Source organism: Mugil cephalus, chromosome 19 (genome assembly GCF_022458985.1).
Source record: "Mugil cephalus isolate CIBA_MC_2020 chromosome 19, CIBA_Mcephalus_1.1, whole genome shotgun sequence".
Classification (NCBI taxonomy): Eukaryota; Metazoa; Chordata; class Actinopteri; order Mugiliformes; family Mugilidae; genus Mugil; species Mugil cephalus.
Window position 1 is genome coordinate 21,044,631 of NC_061788.1, and position 20,436 is coordinate 21,065,066.

General features: G+C 40.2%; 2 protein-coding genes across 2 annotated transcripts; both read left to right on the forward strand.

The window, feature by feature from the left end:
- Positions 1-918: 918 nt before the first annotated feature.
- Positions 919-16,556, forward strand: ccni (cyclin I). Its single transcript, XM_047569796.1, has 10 exons — positions 919-1,153; positions 2,586-2,745; positions 8,253-8,387; positions 10,824-10,898; positions 11,026-11,166; positions 12,150-12,278; positions 12,409-12,510; positions 13,953-14,103; positions 14,530-14,756; positions 14,911-16,556. Exons 2-10 carry the CDS (start codon positions 2,632-2,634, stop codon positions 15,115-15,117), a joined length of 1,281 nt encoding a protein of 426 aa, XP_047425752.1. The 5' UTR covers positions 919-1,153; positions 2,586-2,631; the 3' UTR covers positions 15,118-16,556.
- Positions 16,557-17,218: 662 nt separating this feature from the next.
- On the forward strand, positions 17,219-19,797 carry LOC124996823 (DNA ligase 1-like). The gene has a single exon (XM_047570156.1). It carries the CDS (start codon positions 17,582-17,584, stop codon positions 19,346-19,348), a length of 1,767 nt encoding a protein of 588 aa, XP_047426112.1. The 5' UTR covers positions 17,219-17,581; the 3' UTR covers positions 19,349-19,797.
- Positions 19,798-20,436: the final 639 nt, after the last annotated feature.

Here is a 20,436-nt window from a genome sequence, read left to right on the forward strand (position 1 = left end):
GCCATGATTGGCTCGAGGCTCAATCAAAAGAGTCCTGATGCAACCTTGGCAATTACGTAGTGTTTTTTGACAGGCCTGGACCTTTATCTAATGACTTCGCCCATTGTGTGTATAATGTAATCAAAAAGCCGATATAAATGTGAAAAGTCGCACCAAATCCTAGCTGTGAACCAATAATCAAAGAAAACCAATCTAGTCAAACGATGTAAAGGAAACACTATATAGAGTCGCGATTTGTGACAGTTGTACTACGCACGTCATTTTGATTAGCCATTTCTGTCATAAATAAGGAGAAACAATTTATGCCCAGTGTAGAGACACACATTACGTCAATATCTTTTGTAGATTTCTGCTTTATTTTGGGAAACTCTTTACCTGACAAGATATTCTCCATTCATACTAAAACACCTGGCTACAACAACTATAAACCTCTGCAAAGTAGGATTAATCGTGCGGTTATGCACGGGGAATTGCAAGAGAACAGAATTTGGCGCCTTCCCTTCCTTCTTTCTTCTTTTGACAACACATATCTTTACTGGGAGAAATGCTTCCATGACTCCAGAGCTAAATAAAATCCAGAAAGGCCAGTCTATTCGTTTTGCCCTGCTGCAAACTTGTGTTTGTAGCTTGTAGCAGTTTTATACAGCTACAAAAGTAGTCAAAGTATCCATTTATGGTTATGGGAATGGTTACTATTTATGATAGTAAATAGAAAAATATTAGATTGGTACACCAAATTGTCATTGGTACACCAAATCTATAAATATAAAAAATACAAAGTGAGTACAACAGACTCACAATAAACTCTCAAATAATTCCAACAACAATATTTTATTATATTAGTAATAATGGAGAATGGTAGAGGAGGTAGGATGGTTTTGTTCTCCCGATGCAGCCGAGGCGATGTACGAGCTGGGCGGAGACTGTGTCTCTTCCCCCGAGTCCCCTCCTCGGAAGTAGACGTCTGTCTATATTCCGCTCATTTTATATATTTTTTTTACAGGAATCCCCTTTCCCCCAACACTTAGCACCATGGAAGCCACTATGGACGACTAAACCGAAGCACGGGTACCCGATTCCACCCTTTTCTTTATCCTTGAATTGAGTGGACCGGATGAAACCCAACTGTGGTTTTCTCCGCTTCGCAGGGGAGGTAAGGCTTCAGGCTACGTCTATTGACCGGGCCTGAGTCAGCCATTTAAATGTCCCTTCTGTGTTGTCACCGCTGTCGTCGCCGTAAACAAGATACGGCTGTGTTTTTTATTTTCATGACAATCGAGGGTAGCCAACAGTGTTTTCAACATGTCGTTTAGAGAAACCTGTATCAACGACCGCTCGACGTCGCATTTAGTTGCTAGCCTGTCAAATTAGCTCCCTTCCAGGGAATAGTCGGTTGAAGGCAATAATGTTAGCGCTTGATAATGCACCAGCTCGGACCTCCCAGTGTGGGTTCTAGGTGGTTTCCTTAAAAATGAAAAGTGAAATGAAAACATGGGGTTGGTTTCACTCTGTCGAATAGACGGCGACTGGTGTTACACTACGATTCAATGGTTACGTATCAATTTACTAGGCTATTGTAATGCTAGGTACAACTAACCCACTGCGAACAAGGCTTTAGGATCAATAAACCCTGACAGTGACCCTCACAGTCCCTGTTTTGCTTGCAGACACACATACACTCATATATATATATAATTGGAAATGTAATATCTAAATGTCTCACAGACCACAGCTTTGTAATGTGACACCTTTAAATATCTTGTATTGTCTGAAAATTGAAGAACATCCAATCTGACGACAGAATCAAAAGTTTCCCCTTTTGCTCAAGACAGTGTCAAATGGTTTTCCCTGATGAAATTAACACTTGAGTCTTGCACCACTAATATTCCAGCATACATATACATATTTGCATGAATCCTCAAAAGAAAAAGTGTCTCGATGCTTCCTGATCAATGTTGGTTGAGGGGAAAGGTGCCACAGTGCACCAAAGTCTACGTGACAACCATTACAGTCTCATACGTTTTGTGATCTAAAATATTTTCTAAGTTATATTTATAAGTTTATTTAGAAGTGTTGGTGGCTTGATTGACGCACAGTGATGCAAAAATCATGTCAGTATTTTCTTAAATTCACCCTGGTCATTGTTTAAAATGACCTAATACACACCGAGATAAAGGGGATACAGTGGTATTGACAAACCCAATTATAAAAATCTATATTTACAGATGATTTGTCTGTTTTCTTGAATAAATTACTGAATAGTTTTACTTCCAAAAGTCCTATAAAAAAAGCAGACTGTAACTGTAGGCAGAGTCTGTACCACACAGAGTTATCTAGTTATTTTAATGAGCTCCATTTACTCATTTCCGAAAACATTTTCCACTCTACAACTTACGAGTGTGAGGAGGAGGAGGATCTTCATGTACAACTGCATTCTTTACCGTATGGAGGCAAATGTACCAACCCTTTTCACACACACCTTTTAATCCCTTCTGGATTATGCACCACTGACTGTTACTCTAAATATGTAACGTTGTTCTTTTGAGTTAAGGCTTAATATTACAACATGTTATGTCTTCGTGTAGGTAGCTGTATCCAGTGGTGAGGTAGGCTCAACCCAGGGAGAACATAATGAAGTTCATCGAACCCTGGGGACGCCAGAGGCTGTCTTTTCTTCTGGAAAAGGCCGCCTCTAGGGAAGCCAAGATGTGGAAGGTCTACGTGCCAAAGAAGCCCTTCTCACAGGTGAGGATTTGCATCTGTAGGATCTGGGCATCTCTGTTCATCAATGGAGGACTTCACTGACAAGCTACATTTTAACACTGACACAATGTGTTAGTGTTAGTAGCTGGATGTGTGTTTCTGTTCATGAGGTTAGATGTTGCATGTGATGCATGTTTTTGAGTCTTGGCAGTCGTCTTTGTCAAGTAAATCCAACACTGAAAGTGCTGACAGGAGCTCAAATGTTAATGTAATGGTTCTTCTATTGGAAAATATTTCCATCCTACTTTCAGTCATGGGTCTCATTGATCTGATGGAACAACTAATATACTACTTTAATCAATCAAGCTGCGCACACAGTGGTGCAACTTAAAGCACATATTTATAGCTACAGTGATAGTATTATGGGCTCTGAACACTTTCACAGTGCAGGTGACCTACATGCAGATTTTCCATAACACCTCTCGTGTAGATCCAGACGTGGTAACAAGGCACAGTGTTGCATATTGAAATATATGTGCTGAAATATCTTAAGGCATCAGAACACAATTAACCTGGGCTCAGACTAGAGTTTTGAAATGAGCAACTTGAAGTCAAGTTATAACACACTTAAAGCGAAATGTCAGATATTCTTCTCTTTAATCGTAAACATGCACACTATGTCATACATTGATTGTTGTGGAAGTAATGACACATTGGAGCCTCAAACTGAGGCTATAGTCCTTGACAGAAGCGTGTGATCCCCCCTCTTGGTTAGTTGCACCTAATGTGTTGGGTATTGTTATTGTATTGTAGTATTATTATACCACTTCTTAAAGCAAACTTGAAATACAGAAAATGACTTGTCGAGATGGGGTTTGTCACTTTTAAAGTACATAGTTCATTCCCAGACATCACAACAGGCATCAACACAGCAACACAGTGAATCACCCAACACACCTTCCTGAAAAGGGTTTGTTTCAAGACATTCGTCAGCACACTCAGCTGGTCTGTTTGCACGTCTCACAACACCCTCACATGACTTCACAATTGTTTCACCTCACACTCAGCTGGTCTCGCCCAGTTTATGGGCACATCCTCGTATGATGCCAAAAACAAGTTTCAATCCTTCCTTTTGTCCACGTAAAATTATATCCGCACCTCAAACGTGTTGATCGGAACTACAGTTGAACTCATTAAGTAGATGATTGAGCACTCTTTTCATGAACTCATTAGCTTGGTCTCCAGGTCAGCACTCATTATTTAGATGTGGTAGATTTCCTTTTCACATTTTCAAGGATGGCATTCATCTTGTGCCATGCCACAGTTGTTCTTTTTACATATGAGTGCTGGTGAAGGTGTTGTTGTCTGCCTGGTTTAATGGTTTCACTCTCTCCCTCCCTCCCCCTGTAGTAAATAACTATGAAAATGGAGTCTGTTGTCCGCTGAGTGCTGACATCGGGTCCAAATACACCCGAAAGAGCTATGCAGTGGTAGTCACGGTAATATGATGTCATGTAATTCCTGTTTACAAACATTACAGCCGTACTCATTGGTTGAGCTCAAACACTTCATCAACAAAATCCTGATTAACTGTTTCGTTTTTTCAAACCAGTGTGATTAAAACAAATGCCAGGTTTCAATCTCTCATTTATAATAATATGTAGGTTTTCTTGTTCTACGAATGAGTATGGACATCTTGAGTTTTGCTAGTCTACTTTTGATTGGGAGGTGTAGCTGAGCCTGTCCAGCCAGTCCACATGAAGGGAAATCCTAATGCAACACATCACTGTCATCTTAGACAATGTTTTGGTTTCAACTTTGTACCAGCAATGTTTGGATGGCCTTCAACTGAAAAATACTTCTAAATGGAAAGTCCCTCTCAAATGCCAAACAGTTTTCATTATCTTGCATTAGTTATTTGATATATCTGTAATTACTGGTGTACGCAAGGAACTGGCGATAAAACAGTGACACCTGTAAACAACAAAAAAATGATTCTGTATTCTGTGTACATCAGTTTATAGTACCACTATGAAATGAACCTGGCTGTTTGTTTTTCTGTACTTTAAAAGACAAAATTTCCCCACCAGCTAGACCTTTTTTTCCAAATCACAATCTAAAATATTCCTGATTTTGAAGATACCATACATATATGACATATACACATCATTCTCAGATACAGAGACAGTCTAGTCTGGTAGATGATAACAGTGTGATTCTCCATGGGTTAGTCTGTTTATGGAGCAATTAGTACATTACATCTAGTAGCATTTTCCTGGTACTCTGCTGACTTACAGCATGTTGCATCACGTCATTCAGCTTCCTGTGAAGTAGTAATCCCTGGTTACTAATCTGTTCACATGAAACGTGTAGCGTTTCATGTAGCACCACCACAGTACTACAAATGATTATGGAGGTGGGATTGAACTTAGTTCCTTAAAATCTTCACACGTCGCTTTTCTAATTTATTGCTTCTGTTGTCTTGTACTTGAAACCGTTCCACTGTTCTCCCCTGCACGTTGTTTTCTTATGTGCAGCCGTTCAAGTTAAATGCAGTCAGCAGACTGTTAATCCAGGTGTCCTACTGTCTAACTGGACTGGGTCACAGGCCACTACTGGTGTGGATCTATAAAGTAAAATGAGACATTGAATTTGATTCTGAGACATACAAATTCACTTAAAAAGAAAAACAAGTAACTCGAAGAAAACAGGGACACATGTGTTGATTGTGGACATGCTAGTGTCATTTTCTGAGCTTGCAGACATGTGGAATTTTAGGTCAAGGAGGCAGCCAGACTGATCTGACAGATATAAACAGCAGTAAAACGCACTCGTACTGCAAACACTACTCTCAGCTTATCAGCTTGAGAGTTATAAAAGCTCACTGTTTAGCCAAATGTTTGTGCATTTGTGTTTGCTGTATATGTAGATCTTTAGCCTGCACCCAGGTTATTTATTTTTTTACTTGAAGCACTGGTGTAATAATGAACATCTGTACTAGTGATGTACAGTCTAAAAAGCTGACCCTTTGTATGATCAGATGTGTGGAGGTGTGTCTTGGATCCTCAGGAAAAGTGTGTGGAGCAACTGTCTCGTCACCTGAGGTGGCTGGTGCTGAATCCATATGTGCTGTTAAGACAAACCTGTTCTCTTGTAGACATTTATTTTTGTCTGGAGTAAATGCACAAGTCTCTTGAAAAGACTGTCATTTTATTGAGGTTAGCTAGTTTTTGTCATGTATTTTGTATGTTGGCTCACTGCCATTGCCTCCTGGAACTCTAGCTGGAACAACGGCAACAACAATTTGCTTGACCTTTGATTTTCCTGCTGTATCAAACCAGAATGTCTTTCCTGAGTCAAGCAACCCAAAACAATATATTTTAATTTCCAGCTCACGGTAGTACTTTGTGGAGGATTGTGGCGCATGTGGCCAGAAAGTCACTTAGGCCCTTTGTGTCATCATCACTGAAAGAGGCCTTAAAGCTGAATAAGTAGTCCTTTCAGACATGATTAGCCCAGGAGAGGTATCATTTCAGCCTTTTCTGAGCTAGCAAAAACCACAAGGAACCTTCACTTGACTGTAGCGTGCATTGGGGTAGCTAGGTATTGGATTTTGGTTCATTAACACTCGCTGTAATATATGTCTTTGTATAATGACAGACTCACACAGTAACATTAAAAAAAATAAGGACACAGTTGCTGCTGGATGACGAGGCAAAATAGATCTGCTGAGTATTAGGTTGGCGTGCAGTGAAAAGAGTTTTTGAACTTGACCCACATGCCCTGAGGTGAGAGGGAGACTCAGAGGAAACTTTGGATGAGGGCAATGAGGCAGTCATGATGTATGACCAGGGTAAGCTCAAGTTGGCCTGAACACTACTTAGCTCTTCTGGCCACACAAAGAGGAAGGAAGAAGAGAGAGCTGCTTAGCCTCAGACGGATTGTGTCTTTTTAATCGAGCAGTGACAAAAGTGTGGAAGTAGGCAGGTTGTTTTTAGTTTGGACAGTTGAGAGCTGAGAAGCCAAATGGTGTCAAGTTACCAATGAGCTGTCCAACGGGGTTGCTTGCACTGTGATCTTTGGCCTCTGTGGGGGGCACTGCAGGTCTAGTGTTGCACATTTAAGAAAAGATAAGATATCGTAGCAGTTTTAGTGACTAAAATGGCTTGTATTTTGTAACACACACACTGTTGGTGGTAGAGCTGCTATGCAAGGCACTAGGCAAATGCTATTTGTTAATTCTTTAAGCACCACAGATGAAAGTTTTACTTACCTCTGTTGTACTGGGAATGGAATTGTTGCATAATTGCAATTAACGTTGAATAATTGTCTTATATTTATTTAGACACATTTACATATATTTATTTAAACCTATTGGTTCTTGAAGACATTTAAAGTCACAATGATGCATCTATCCATTTGTCCACATTAGCACATAGCGCTTGGTTCAATATGTTGCTCATGGATACTGTTCATGTGGTCTATGTACTGGGGTTCAAACTACTATCCCTCTAGTGCACAGACACCATGACCCCCTACTGAGTCTCAGCTTTGGTCATCTAACCCTTTCCCATATAGTTCTTTGTCATTTTTAATTTTCAAAATTCAAAACGTTTACCAAAGAAAAGGTAGTAATTGGAGACATTCCACAGGGACCAGGTGTCAAGCTTAAGTAATATTTTTCTGTCACAGTGGTAAGGGTTGTTTTCATTAAATTACTACCCTGATAACCGAAGAAAACTGTTGTGACAGTGAACTCTGACATTGAAAAGGTTATAGAATATTTCTGTGATCATGAATTCAGTCTTAACCATTGTGAGACAATCATTTTCAGTCATTTCTATTTCTACAAAGATAAGACGAACATTTCTGAGAATCATCTCTTTTTAATATGAAACAGGAGTTTTTTTTTCAGGGAAACACTTGGTTTCCTTAATGGGGAAAAAACGGGTTAGGCAGGATTTACTGATTTAGCTGAACTGAATCTTCTAGTTTCAGATGTTCATTGAGGACATTAAGGACGTCTTTGTCACTGACACCCTTCCCCTGAAGAGACAACAGTTTGACTAATAGACCAGACCTTTTCAGGGATTCATTTGTTCCATTTGTTTTGTCTGACAACTGAAGTAATTTGCTGGTGGGTGTAGCATTTTGTTAGGTTTTAATCCAGGGGAAATTAAACGTTAGTATTTTATGACATGTACATGACATTTTAGTTAGGAAACTAAGGAGTTTTTTTTTTTAAATCTGAAACAGCGAGTAGGGACAGATATGTTGGGTGATGTGTGCTATCTGATCAGGTTTTAGCAGAACATAATTCAGATTAGTTTTAAAGGCCTGAACTGTTGTTTCCACAACAGAGACTGCATAGAGTCCTCGAAGTGAGTTTTTCATGTGCCAGTTTGTCAACTCATTCACCAACTTTCTTCTCAGCATTTGTTGTCTTTTCTTAGTACCTATCTAATAATGTCCAAAAAAAAAAGATAATGTACAAAAGCATTTCAGTCAACTGTAATGGTAATGTTCTTGCTCATGTTTGTTGCTTGCAGGATACAGACATCTCCCCGGCCCAGCGGGACGAGGCAGTGCACTGGTTGATAGAGCTCCACAACAAACTGCAGCTGTACCCCGAGACCTTGGTGTTGGCTGTTAGCGTCCTTGACCGCTTCCTTGCTCCCATCAAGGTACATAATTGCACTATGGTGTTTATGCTGCTGGTAATAATGACACTTGGGCTGCTGCTGATCTTCTTTTATTCTTTTATAACGAGTCATTACAAATACGACAAAAAAACAAAAACAATTCCAACTCTGCTTTTAGCTCCAACTAGAGTGACAGTGGAAGTCTATACAAAATACATATGGGAAGGATAAGTATATTTTAATTAAATATACTTATTTTATTTCTTCTTAAGAGTTTTATTTGTCAGTAAATAGAAGCATCTAACTGAACTAGTTTATCAGAAGCACAATTTGTGAACTTTGTCTGAAAAAACCCATTTAACTCTGCATTCAGCCTATTTCATTAATGATTCAAAAAGACAACCTGTTTTAAATGTGCTATGGTTTGGTTCAGCTGTGTTACCTAAAATCTTGTCTTCAGACTCAACACCTGAAGAGAAAACAAAAGAAAAACGAGCTATAATGTAACTAGAACCCCTCATGTGAGACCCTGTTTGATGGTTAGATGGTTAGTTGGCGGAGAGGCAACTTTAATTCTGACATATGCACTGTTGTGATGATCAGGTGGTTGTGTAGCTGCCTCATAGCTGGTGGCTGGTGTTTAGAGAGGAACAGGAAGTTTCAGCTCTGTATTTTTTCTGTTTATTTCCTACAGTACGTACAGGAAGTTAGTGTTTCTCACTGAGGAAGAAAGTGTTCCAGGATTATCAGGAGCTGGACTCCCTATTTCTGATAAGAAGTGCTGTTTGACATTTTACGTGATTGTGTTTGTGTGCACACTAGGCAGTGTACAGACCAGTCGACTAGTCAGCTTGTTGACTCCGTGCGGTCACTTCAGTCCTGCAATACAATAAAAGTACTACTGCATCACACACTCATGTCACCTAACACTAACGCTAGCAGAGGAACGGTCTAAATCATCTGGGCAGCAGAAAGTTAACAACGTGACCAAAGGTCCAGTGGTAACAGAGAGAAAACTATTTACGGTTGAATTTCTCAAGACCTTTAACTTTACAGCACACAGTGCGTAGCGTATGAGCTGTCTGTTCTCAGCCTATGTATTCAGGTCAAGGATATAGATTTCTTCCTACTGGGTTTTTAGTATTGACGTCATCAGTCTGTGTCAGCTTCCCTTAGTATCCCTAAAACAAATCTGAAATGTGCCCCCTGTTGTACACACTTGTATGGCCGTCTTTGTATCTTTGTGGGGATCAATTTGAGCTGTAGGCATTGAGAATAAAGTCATTTTGGAAAAGTGAGGGTAAACTGTCCAGTCCTCACTTGCTGACGAACTTCTGTATTTTGCAGACAGCCCTTTTTTTTTTTTTTTACTTTTTGTGACTACCTACATGAGAAAGGAAAGTGCCAGCAGCAGGATTGTGCGTAGCACCTCTGTTATTGTCAGTGTCATTTTTGTGTGCCACATTGTGTGTAACATACAAGACGTGTTGAAATCAAACCAGCTACAAGTGTGCTTTCATTTTTCCCTATGTTGTAAAAATCAATGTGGATGTGTCAAAAATGGATTTGTAGTGACACTCAAAAAACACTCTTTGAGGGTTAGAATTAAGTCAGTTTGCGATGTTTAAATAAATGACCTTGTTTTTATATAGCACCTATTCCCTATTGGTGCTTTATAGTCACAGACACATCCACCCATTGGCTCAAACAAGCACACAGTGTCATGTACTGGGAGCAACTGCAGGTTTAGTGTCTTGCTCAAGGAACTTCGCTCTGCTCAGGGGTTTTCAGTCCTAATTTTCACAACATCTTGATATAGAGTTCAGATCGGTAAGTTCAGGGTTATCACAGCCTTTGCAGAAGAAACAGCTTCCTACTGCACTGTTGCTATGCTAGCTGGCCAAACAACCACATCACCTTGGACGCTGTTTTGCCATTTCGTTCGTACATAGCTGTGTTCATAATGCTAATTCATTACGTTTTTTGATTACACTGTTTTTTTTTTTTTTGTTTTCTTTTTTGCTAGATGATACTTATTTTTGTTATACTTTATTTTAATCTCATTTTATTTTGTCTTTCTTGTTTTATTTTTATGTGCAACGAAGCTACGGTGACAAAGTAATTTCCCTCGTGGATCATTAAAGTCTGTCTAAGTCTAAAACACCACGTCAGCAGAGAATTAGCGGCAGCTCCAACAGATCCACTTAAGACTGGATGCAAAGCAAGAATTGTATAAAAGCAAACACCGTCACTAAACAAGGCAGCAAAAGCAAGGGCGTAGTTAAAGAGAGATGCATCAGTTGCATTAAAGCCCTCCGCATCTGGGCAACATACTGTATTATAATTCATTATAAGATCATATATTTTCCAGCAAATTTCTGCTGGTGTTGAGTTGAATTTGAATTTACAGCAAGAGTGACTGTAATCATTGTTCTGTCCTGCACTGATTTGGCGATTGATTGAATTGTTTGTTTTCAGGCCCGTCCGAAGTACCTTCGCTGCATCGCCATCGCCTGCTTCTTTCTGGCTGCCAAGACCTGTGAGGAGGATGAGGTGAATACCCACAACACACACATCTGCAGTGAATAAGAGATGAATACACACTTCTTTGAACGTAATTAATGTCAAATATGTCGAGTTCGTGTATCAGGTGCGATAACTAACTGTCTGTCTGCGTCAGTGTGTGCCCTCTCTGAGGGAACTGGTTGCCTCCAGCAACTGTGGCTGTTCACCGTCAGAGATCCTGAGAATGGAGAGGATCATCCTGGACAAACTGAACTGGGATCTGCACACAGCCACTGCACTGGACTTCCTGCACATTGTAGGTCTATCTCTCTCTCTCACAAACACACACACACACACACACCCTATCACTATGTCTGACACGACTTTATCAAATCTCTGTTTCAAAGCTTCCAAAGTTTAAACATGTTAGATATTCACTGAGCATTTCTTTAATTCTGTCATGAATGAATAATAGATTAGCAGTAACCATTGCTGATCTACCAGGTCACTGTGCGCTCCACAGGCCTGTTAATGTGTTCGCTCATTGAATTAGTTCAGCTGGTTCAGCCTTTGGGGGCAAAACGAAGCTAGTGTTTTAAATGCAGTCGTTGGAAGTTTGATTGTGATGAGTGAATCAACATTTCAGCCCTTATAGACCCTTTTATGGCCTTTGTCACAGCAGCATCACAGCTGTTGACTGGAGGCAAAAACCACAGAGCAGAATAGGAGGCTGCCATTATCAACATGTCATCTATTTGTGTTGTAGAGTCCCACAATCGGATCAGGAAGGCCAATAGCTCCAAACTAAAACCTTAATGTATACTAGCTGCCACTCTGTCAGAAAGACTGGAGAAATGTGTGGTTACATGCAAAAAGACAAAAGTATTTGGACTGAGGTGATCATCAAAACTGATTGTATGTGTGTTCAAAAACTTGTATTTACTAGCTCCCACTAGAAAGTTGCTTAACGTTTGAAATAATACGCTGCGCTGATACTTTGATAACAAACTTCAGTTACTTCAACCTATAACCATGAACAATGTTTTTCTTTACATGTGCCTCTTAGCCATTAGCCTGTGTTGACGTATTCAGTGTATAGCTCGGCCAATCAGGTCCTGACAGTTAATGTTAACTTTTTCATGTAACACTGAGGAGTAGGTGAATGTAAATATTCAGATAAAAACTTGCCGCTACTCAGAGTTAACCAACACTTTGCTGTGGACTGTCCTGCCCACTTTGAAATGTGGTCATGATTTGGTCATTTGGTCTGGAGTCCTCATCCTAGTCTCTGTTCTATAGTTCCATGCCATGGTGTTGTCCTGTCGTTCTGGGCTTTTGGACTCCATGTTGGGACTGAACCGCTCTCAACACCTCGCCCTGCTAACACAGCGACTCTACCTCTGTCTGGCTGACCACACACTCATACAGGTACACACTACGTCTCGCTTCACTTACAAGACTTGGAAGTGTTTAATAGACGTAAACCTTTATAGGTGTCTTTGCGGACATGTAACTTTCCTGAACGCTGAACGTGTTTGTTCCTCATGTGTTTGTGTAGCTTAGAGGATCCATGCTGGCCTTGGCCCTCATCACCCTGGAGCTGGAGACCTGCTGTCCTGACTGGCTGGCTCTCACCATTGAGCTGCTGAGGAAGGCACAGGTACCTGTCCATGTCGCTTTCTATCATAATTAGGTGTGTGTCATGGTCAGTGAAAATGCTGGATTCTGCTTGGCTGGATTCACCTTTAGTGACCGGACAGCGCAACCTTAAAGACTGACGATTTTTGTTTGATGTTTGAAATGAATACATAAACGTAGAGGTACAGACTGATAAGACCGTGACATCTAGACAGCTAGAGACTTTGGAACTAAGGTTATTTGAATAACCTCACTATTATTTATAAGTGAAATCTTTTCAAATTTAAATTTAAATATCCCTTGTATTTGACTTAATCCGGAAGTCGGAATGAACTAAATAATAGGTTGATTAAAGGTATAATGAGCCACTGTTATCAATTACACGTCCTTCCAAATTCACTGAATATCTCCTCACTATTTGTTCTGCGTATGCTTTGGGGGAGAAAGACTTGTTTGTACACAGTATTTGTTCTGTAAATGGAAGAACAAAAGTGTCTTAGAGCGATTTACACTACACTAATGTAGCTAACCAACCAGAGATTGTTTGAGCTTGTGAACAGAACAGTTGGAGAGCAGGTAAATAGAAACAATGAGACAATAAAGGTGGCGACATGTGGCTACACCTGGCATCCACAGACGTTTGGACGTTTGAAAAACAATGCTGACACCAGAAACAACAACACATACTGTTGGAGATTTCATTTCAAATGTAAAAGCAATTTTTATGGCTGCTGCTCTGAAGATCTGGTTACTTTCACACTTCTCATCTCAAGATGAGGACAACAAAGATATAATGAAGTCAGCCACCAGGGGGTGCTAAGCCAGTGACTTGAGTTAATCAGAGGGAGGAGAAGAATGAGGCAAACAAGGGGATGGGTACAAATCTGAAATACACACAAAAAACTAGTTTTTCTTTTGGGGGACCCCAACAGGGTCCCCAAAAGTTTAACCAAAATTTTAACCTGCTGAGATGATCAGTCAGAGAGGCCAAATATTAGAAGCTACTTGGACATGCTGCTGCTCATTCGGCACATACGCACACGGCTATTAAACACAACTGAGGGATGCCGTAGCTTAGTGTAGTCCAACACCTTTAAATCCACTTTAATGAAATCCAGTGAGTTCTTATTAATCTTTTAAGGAGCTTTTTCAGTGTTTTGATTTGTCAGGCCAGACCAGCATTTAACAACAAAGAATAAGATCAAAAATGACCACTCAGCCTCCTAAGAGGTAAATTGTGGGAAAATGTGTAATTGCAGGGAAAACATAAGTATATAATATGAGAAAGATTGAATAATGAACTCATTTCCTGCATATTCGTCACAGACACCTTTCATTTCTGTTGGTTATTAATGGTTACTGCGCCCTCTACAGGACAATAGCAATAATGCAAACAAAGTAAATGTCTTTCCTGTTCTCATCTTTCCCTCGCCTTTTCTCTTTCGTTTCTCTCACCTCTCACAGATCGACAGCTCTGAGTTGATTCGAGGCCGAGAGCTGGTGGCTCGTAGTCTATCCACACTGAAAGCTCCCCTGCCTCCAAACACTGTCTACATCTACCAACCCCTGCAGAGCCACACCATCCTGGACCCCTCACTCCCCTGTTCCACACTGTGTATGTTTCATTTCTTGCATCAGGTCTTGAGAGGTCTTAGGAAATCATGCAGTTGTGTAAAGTCAAATAAATACCATTGCGCCAGACATCTGCAGCCCAGTCCTCATCTCCGCTTGAGATGATGTTTGTTGTTACTAGTTTAACAGATTGAGTTGCTCTGTGGATAATCTAGGTTTTTCCCATCCTGCCATGGTCTCATAACGAATATTTTTTTCATTGATCAAACAATGATGAGGTTGTGTTACTGCCATAATGCTCCTGAAAGCGTGCACTCCTAGTATCATAGTTCATATTTAGGGGCTTTTATTAAGACACTAAAATTCCCCTGAAGAACCGTCAGGGGAATTAATGTTTACATGTCGTCTTTGAGAAGTATTAGTAGTCAGCATTTTTATGCTGATTTATTTCTGTAACTTTCTTGTGCAGGGACCACCCCCAAGTCTTCTAGGGACCACCCCGTCAACACCACTGCCCCTGCCCAGCCACAGACACCTGCTGGTAGGGAGGAGGGGAGCCACCCCTGGAGCTCTGTCCCTTTCTCCTGCTCCGCTGACAGCAGCATCCCAGCCCTTCTCTCTCCACCCAAACTCCTCCACCATCCTAACCATCTGCAGAAGGTCACGCTGCGCTGCAAGGCCTCTGCCAAGCGCAAGGTAACACCATCTTTCCCTCTCAAAAAGAAATGTAGGAACCCTAGTAGAGACATTTGATAAAGCGTCAGTCAGTCATAAAATCAGCCACACTGATAAAACACTCATCAGCTGCAGCCCTAGACACGTCACAATTCAAGTCTGTCTTTATTTTCAGGTGGAGCAGATGGAGGTAGACGACTTCTATGATGGTATCAAACGACTCTACAACGAAGACGTCACCAACGCCATCACCGCCATCCAGGAGGGGGTAACAACAGCAACAGGAGGAGAAGGGGGCCTTGGCGTCTGCAGTGTCCTGTTGTCCAGACAGGAAGGCAGCTCCTCCCCCTGCCCGCCTCTGCAGCCAGTCAGCGCCTCCTAGAAAAAGGTTACTGTTTACCAAAACCACCTCAACACTGCCATCATCTTCCCGTTTCACTATCAGAAGAAAATCTGCGCATTTACAATATTGTTTTTTTTTGGCATCAGTGGCATCAGCAACGAGCAGCTCCCTCAGCAATAGTCAAAGAGGTCAAATAATGTTTATTTGTTTTTTGCACTATTTACATAAAAATCCATAAGGCGGCAGCTTCTCAGCTAAACGATGCTCAGCAGATGTCAGAGGGAATTGTCACTTACAAGAGGAGAATATTGATGTCGTAATTCAAAGCAAGCGGCGAAACAGATGATGTCAGTGGCTTAGATGGTTTTGCTACAGTGCAAACGACCCCTGCGTGACCCCAAGGCATTCAGTTGATCTGAAGTCAGCACTCGTCGTCCCCTGCAGCCAGACAACAGAGCCCAAAAAAATTCAAAAATAAAAAAACCTGCTGCTACTCTCTTATTAATTATATTTGTTGAACACAAATACAGTATAACAAAAGGCTTAAAAAAAATATAAATAGAAAAAGTTAACTTAAAAAAACAAAAAAAACAACAACAACTAGAATTCTTCTTTAAACCAGTGTCTCGCTCACTTTCCTGCTGTGGAACATGTTTTTGGAAATATCATTGTTTGTCCACTTATATTTGTTGTTCACATCTTTAAACTATTTCATATTTATGTTTTTATTCTGTCCTCTTCACTCTCCTTTCTCGCCCCGTATGGTTTCATATATATTTATGTACTCCTAAAGATTTTCAATCTGATCAAGTGTATGAATGTTTTTGTATCCGTAGATATAAGTAGTTTTTTTTTTATTATTATTTTTTTTTAGTGAAGTGCCATTTAATTGTTAATAAGATGCTAATATAAATATCCCTCCTTTAAATCCCTGTTTTCCTCACTGCTAGTTGTGATGGCTTGACTGAATGAAGGTTTTCCAGGTTGTTTCATTCACATCTGGTTTTGTCCAGCTGTCAGATATTGAAACCCAATACCAGCTGTGGTTCAGATGTGTTGTATTTATTTTTTTTTAGGTCTTGTTAGCTTGAAATAACTACATCTACAATTAGAAAACGGACTTAACTAACATAGGCTATCGAACTAAAATTGATGTGATGATTGAATTTGTAATAAAACAGTTGTGAATTTACAGATGTTAACAACTGTTTTAAAAACATAAACGCATAAAACTCATAGACAGGATTGTGGTATTCAAGTCAGTATCTGTGCTTCAGGCCCTTTAGGAGATGAGTGACAATCTTCACTTTGGTGTTAAAAAGCTAAATACAACACAATCTGTTTTTATCTGTAGAGGTTCTGTTCAATATATTTTTCTTTGTGCAAAAAGCTCTGTTGTTCCTGCTGTGGGAGCTGATGGGGTCTGCTCCAGGTCTCTGAATGCATTGCAGCACAGACAAATAAAGAATTTAAGAGTATGACGGAGTCGGCTTTTTGTCTTCTTTTTCTCATACACATTCCAGTTATGTCCTTGTGTTTTCCCTCCACCTTATGAATTTACTGAAAGTTTATGTAATATGAACTAGAGTAAGCACCAACTAGTCAAATCACATTGTACTGTACCTCCATTTCTGTCCATGATGTAATCTACACAATGAAAACTTTGAAGGTATTTGTGTTATGCCGTATGGTAAGACTGGAGCCACATGGACCCACATTATCAATGACCTGCCCACACTAACACCAGACTCACTCGCATTTTCATTTGTAAGATCACTTTATTTTATTTGTGATTGTGCCTTAATTCATCTCATCTCATCTTCCATACCGCTTAATCCTCACTAGTGTTGTGGGAGTTGCTGGCGCCTTATTATTATTATTATTATTATTATATTGCCTCAATTACAGGTTATTATTTCCATTGCCTACTAATTAGAAACTGACTTAACTAATAGGCTATCAAACTAAAATTGATATGATGATTGAATTTCTGATAAAACAGTTGTTTTAAAAAACATAATCGCAAAGTTTGTTGGAAAATACTTCATTAACTACGATAAAGTTCTGTGTTTTAGCAAATAATTATGTGAAAGGGCGGGTTCGGTTCCAGTTGGTTCTTCCTTATGTAGTGATCCATCTCATCTCACCTTCCATAGCGCTTAATCATTACTTTTACAATTTAAACAATATGAAAGCTTATGATTCAAACTAATGTTGCTAATTTCCATGCTCAACTGTCACTTTTTGCCTCAGTGGCTGTAAACATGGAGACTTTGTGCTTGCTGTGACATCATGTGCATACACTATAGTGCAGTAAGACACTTAAGCTTTGGAGACAACTCATGTCGTCCATGTTTAAGAAGTGGTGCAGACTTCTTATGGGACCCATGTTGCTAGGCAACATCTTCAAGAGCAAACAAATGTGGTTACATGATGCTGTTGCTAGTTAACATCTTCAAGAGCAAGCAAAAGAAAGAGCCTAACATCCAGACAGGAGTTTGCAATGACTCTTCAAAACGATGCCCCCCAGCGATTCTCTGCCCTCCCTAGGGACAAAACAGAACTCAACTTATGCGTTGAACAAGTCCGTGATCTGCAACATCAGCTAAAAGCATTGCGCGAGCAGAGCAATGAGTTTGTCTCTGAAAAGAACAAGCTCTACGATAACTACAGCTCCATCAAGTGTGAGCGTGACAGGCTGAAGGAACTGCTGGAGAAGCAGGAAAACACTGAAGACGATGAGCTGAAGGATGAGGAACCTTCAAAGAGTCACAACAAGATGTTGGACAAGCTCCAGCTAGACATCAAGGACCTGAAGAAGGCACTCCGCCAGAGAGACCAAGAACTCCTGCAGCTCAAGAAGGAGAAGAAGAGCTACTCTGCAGAGCTCAATGAGAGCCTCAAAGAAGTTCTGTGTAACAGAGAAAAGATAAAGGAAGAGAAGAAGGCTCTAGAGGAGCAGAAGAACCAGCTGCTGAAGGAAAAGAGAGAACTGCTTCACAATGAAGCAGACAAGAAGGATAAGGAACATGGAGAGCCAGAGGAGAGGAATAAAGAAATAAAAAATCTGGAAGACAAGAATATAGAGCTGGAGGAGAAAATGAAACAGCTGGAAGAAACTAAGAAAGAAATGTCAATAATTAGAAGAGACTTGAGGCAGAAGAACATTGACATGGCTGAACAGATGAAAGAAGACGAGAAAAAAATTAAATATCTGGATGGGACTAAGAAAGAAATGATTAAGAAAGTTAAAGAGATGAAAGACAAGAACCAAGATGCAGAGCAAGAGAAGAGAAAAGCGGAGAACAGCCTTAAACATCTTGAGGAGTCTATCAAACAACTGGAGGTAAATAATGAGCAAATGACAAAGGCCAATGAAGAGTTGGAGAAGGCGAAGAACGACCTGGAGGCCAAAAAGAAACACTTGGAGCAAAATAAAGCGATGGTGGACAGAAGTGGAGAACTGAAAGTCAAGTTTAAAGACTTAAAAAGAGGGATGAAAGAACTGAAGGAGAAAAATGAAGAACTGGAGGAGCAGATGAGAGAAACAGAGGAGAAAAATAAAGACCTGGAGGAGCAGAAGAGAGAAATGGAGGAGAGAACTAAAGACCTGGAGGAGCAGGACAGAGAAATGGAGGAGAAAAACAAAGAGCTGGAGAAGAGGAACAGCAAAATGCAGGAGATGAACAAAACACTGAAAGAGAAGAACAGTGATTTGAAACAGGCGAAAAAAGAACTGCAGGAGAAAAATAAGCAGGTGGAGGAGAATATGAAAGAGCTTCAGGACAAAACCCAAGAACTGAAAGAGAAGAATGAAGATTTAGAGCAAGACAAGAAAGAACTGGAGAAGAGGAATAAGGAAAAAGAAGAGGAAAGTAAAGACCTGAAGCAAAGGAGTGATGACATTCAGGAGAACAATAAAGAACTGAATGAGAAGAAGAAAGAAATAATGGAACAATATAACGAGCTGACAGAGAAGAAGGAAGAAATGGAAGAGAAATACAAAGAACTGAAGGAGAGGATCAGAGTAATGGAAGAGGAAAAGAAAGAAATGGAGAGGAGAAATGCGACTCTGGAAGAGAGGAACAAAGAGCTTGAGGTACAGAGAGAAATGGAGAGAGAGAAGAAGGAAACAGACTCCACAAAGTCCAAAAAGAAAGAAAAGAAGGAGAAGAAGAAGAAGAAGGTTTTCTGGAATTGGCTGCGCAGAAAGTTCTGCAACGTGAGAGTGGAAGAGGAGGCTGGTGGTGTTCAGGCCGGACATCAGTAGCTCCCTCTACCTCCGCCCTCCACCCACCTTCCATCCAACCACCTTCTTACTTCTTTCTAGTTCTAGTTGTGTTGTTGTGGGTTTTCCACCAAGTTACAGCCTCAAAAACACAACTCTTAGGTCCCCCAATCATAATAAACCAACAAAAACTATTTAAAAATAAAATACAACTGCAACAAATTCTGGTCTCACGAAATGTTTTATTGTGTGTACGTTTTATTGTAAAATTAGTCTGTCAACTAAATCTGATGAAGATGGTTATTTTAATTACTGGACAGGATTAATATTGTTTCAGAAAGGTTGTTGATTCTATCCAGTCAGTATGATGTCTTGATATCTAGAACTACCAAGCATGCTGACAATAGGGGTTCACATTTTTAAAAGCAGCTCCATAAGAGTTTGGATAAAGTCCTGTTAATGAGCAGCATCGATTTCTGTGAACATCGAAAAACTTCCGTGAAATCACTTACTAAAAATGAAATCTTACTGATGCCCTACTGTGATTTGCAGCTCCCAAGTTTGTTATAATACAGAGATGACGTTATTAGTCCATGGGGACATCTGGTTTGTAGTGGTCTCTGAATTGACCTGTGTGTCTGTGTGTGTGTAATTGAGGGTTTTTCAACTATATCTTTTATCCTGCTGTCCTTGAAAGTAAGAATCAGTGATTGTGAAAAAAGCCAAAGTGCGGCTTCGAACTGCAGTTTGAATGGGTTCTAATGGGAGTTGTACTTTAAATCTGACACTAATCATTGACATGTCTTAGGCTCTAACCTTCAAAAAGGAAAGTCTTAGGCCTGACCTTAAAAGTAGAGATGGTGTCTGCTTCCTAAACCATGGGAGCTGGTTCCACAAGAGAGAAGCCAGATAGCTGAAGGCTCTACCTTTCCATTCTGCTTTTAGAAACACCAGGAACCACAAGTAGACCTGCACTTTGAGATCTTAGTGATCTGTTGGGACAATATGGTTCTATGAGGTCTTTCAGATATGATGGAGCTAGGCCTTTCAGGGCCTTGTATGTAAGGAGGAGGACTTTAAATTCAATTCTAGATTTTAAAAGGAACCAGCGAAGAGAAGCTTAAACTGGG

What these genes read in the sequence shown, in the direction of transcription:
- ccni (XM_047569796.1), top strand. Translation starts at nt 2,632, where the DNA reads ATGAAGTTCATCGAACCCTGGGGACGCCAGAGGCTGTCTTTTCTTCTG. An exon ending in AGCTGCTGAGGAAGGCACAG is followed by an intron (nt 12,511 to 13,952) that starts GTACCTGTCCAT and finishes CACCTCTCACAG; the next exon opens with ATCGACAGCTCTGAGTTGAT. An exon ending in ACTCCCCTGTTCCACACTGT is followed by an intron (nt 14,104 to 14,529) that starts GTATGTTTCATT and finishes TTTCTTGTGCAG; the next exon opens with GGACCACCCCCAAGTCTTCT.
- LOC124996823 (XM_047570156.1), top strand. Translation starts at nt 17,582, where the DNA reads ATGACTCTTCAAAACGATGCCCCCCAGCGATTCTCTGCCCTCCCTAGG.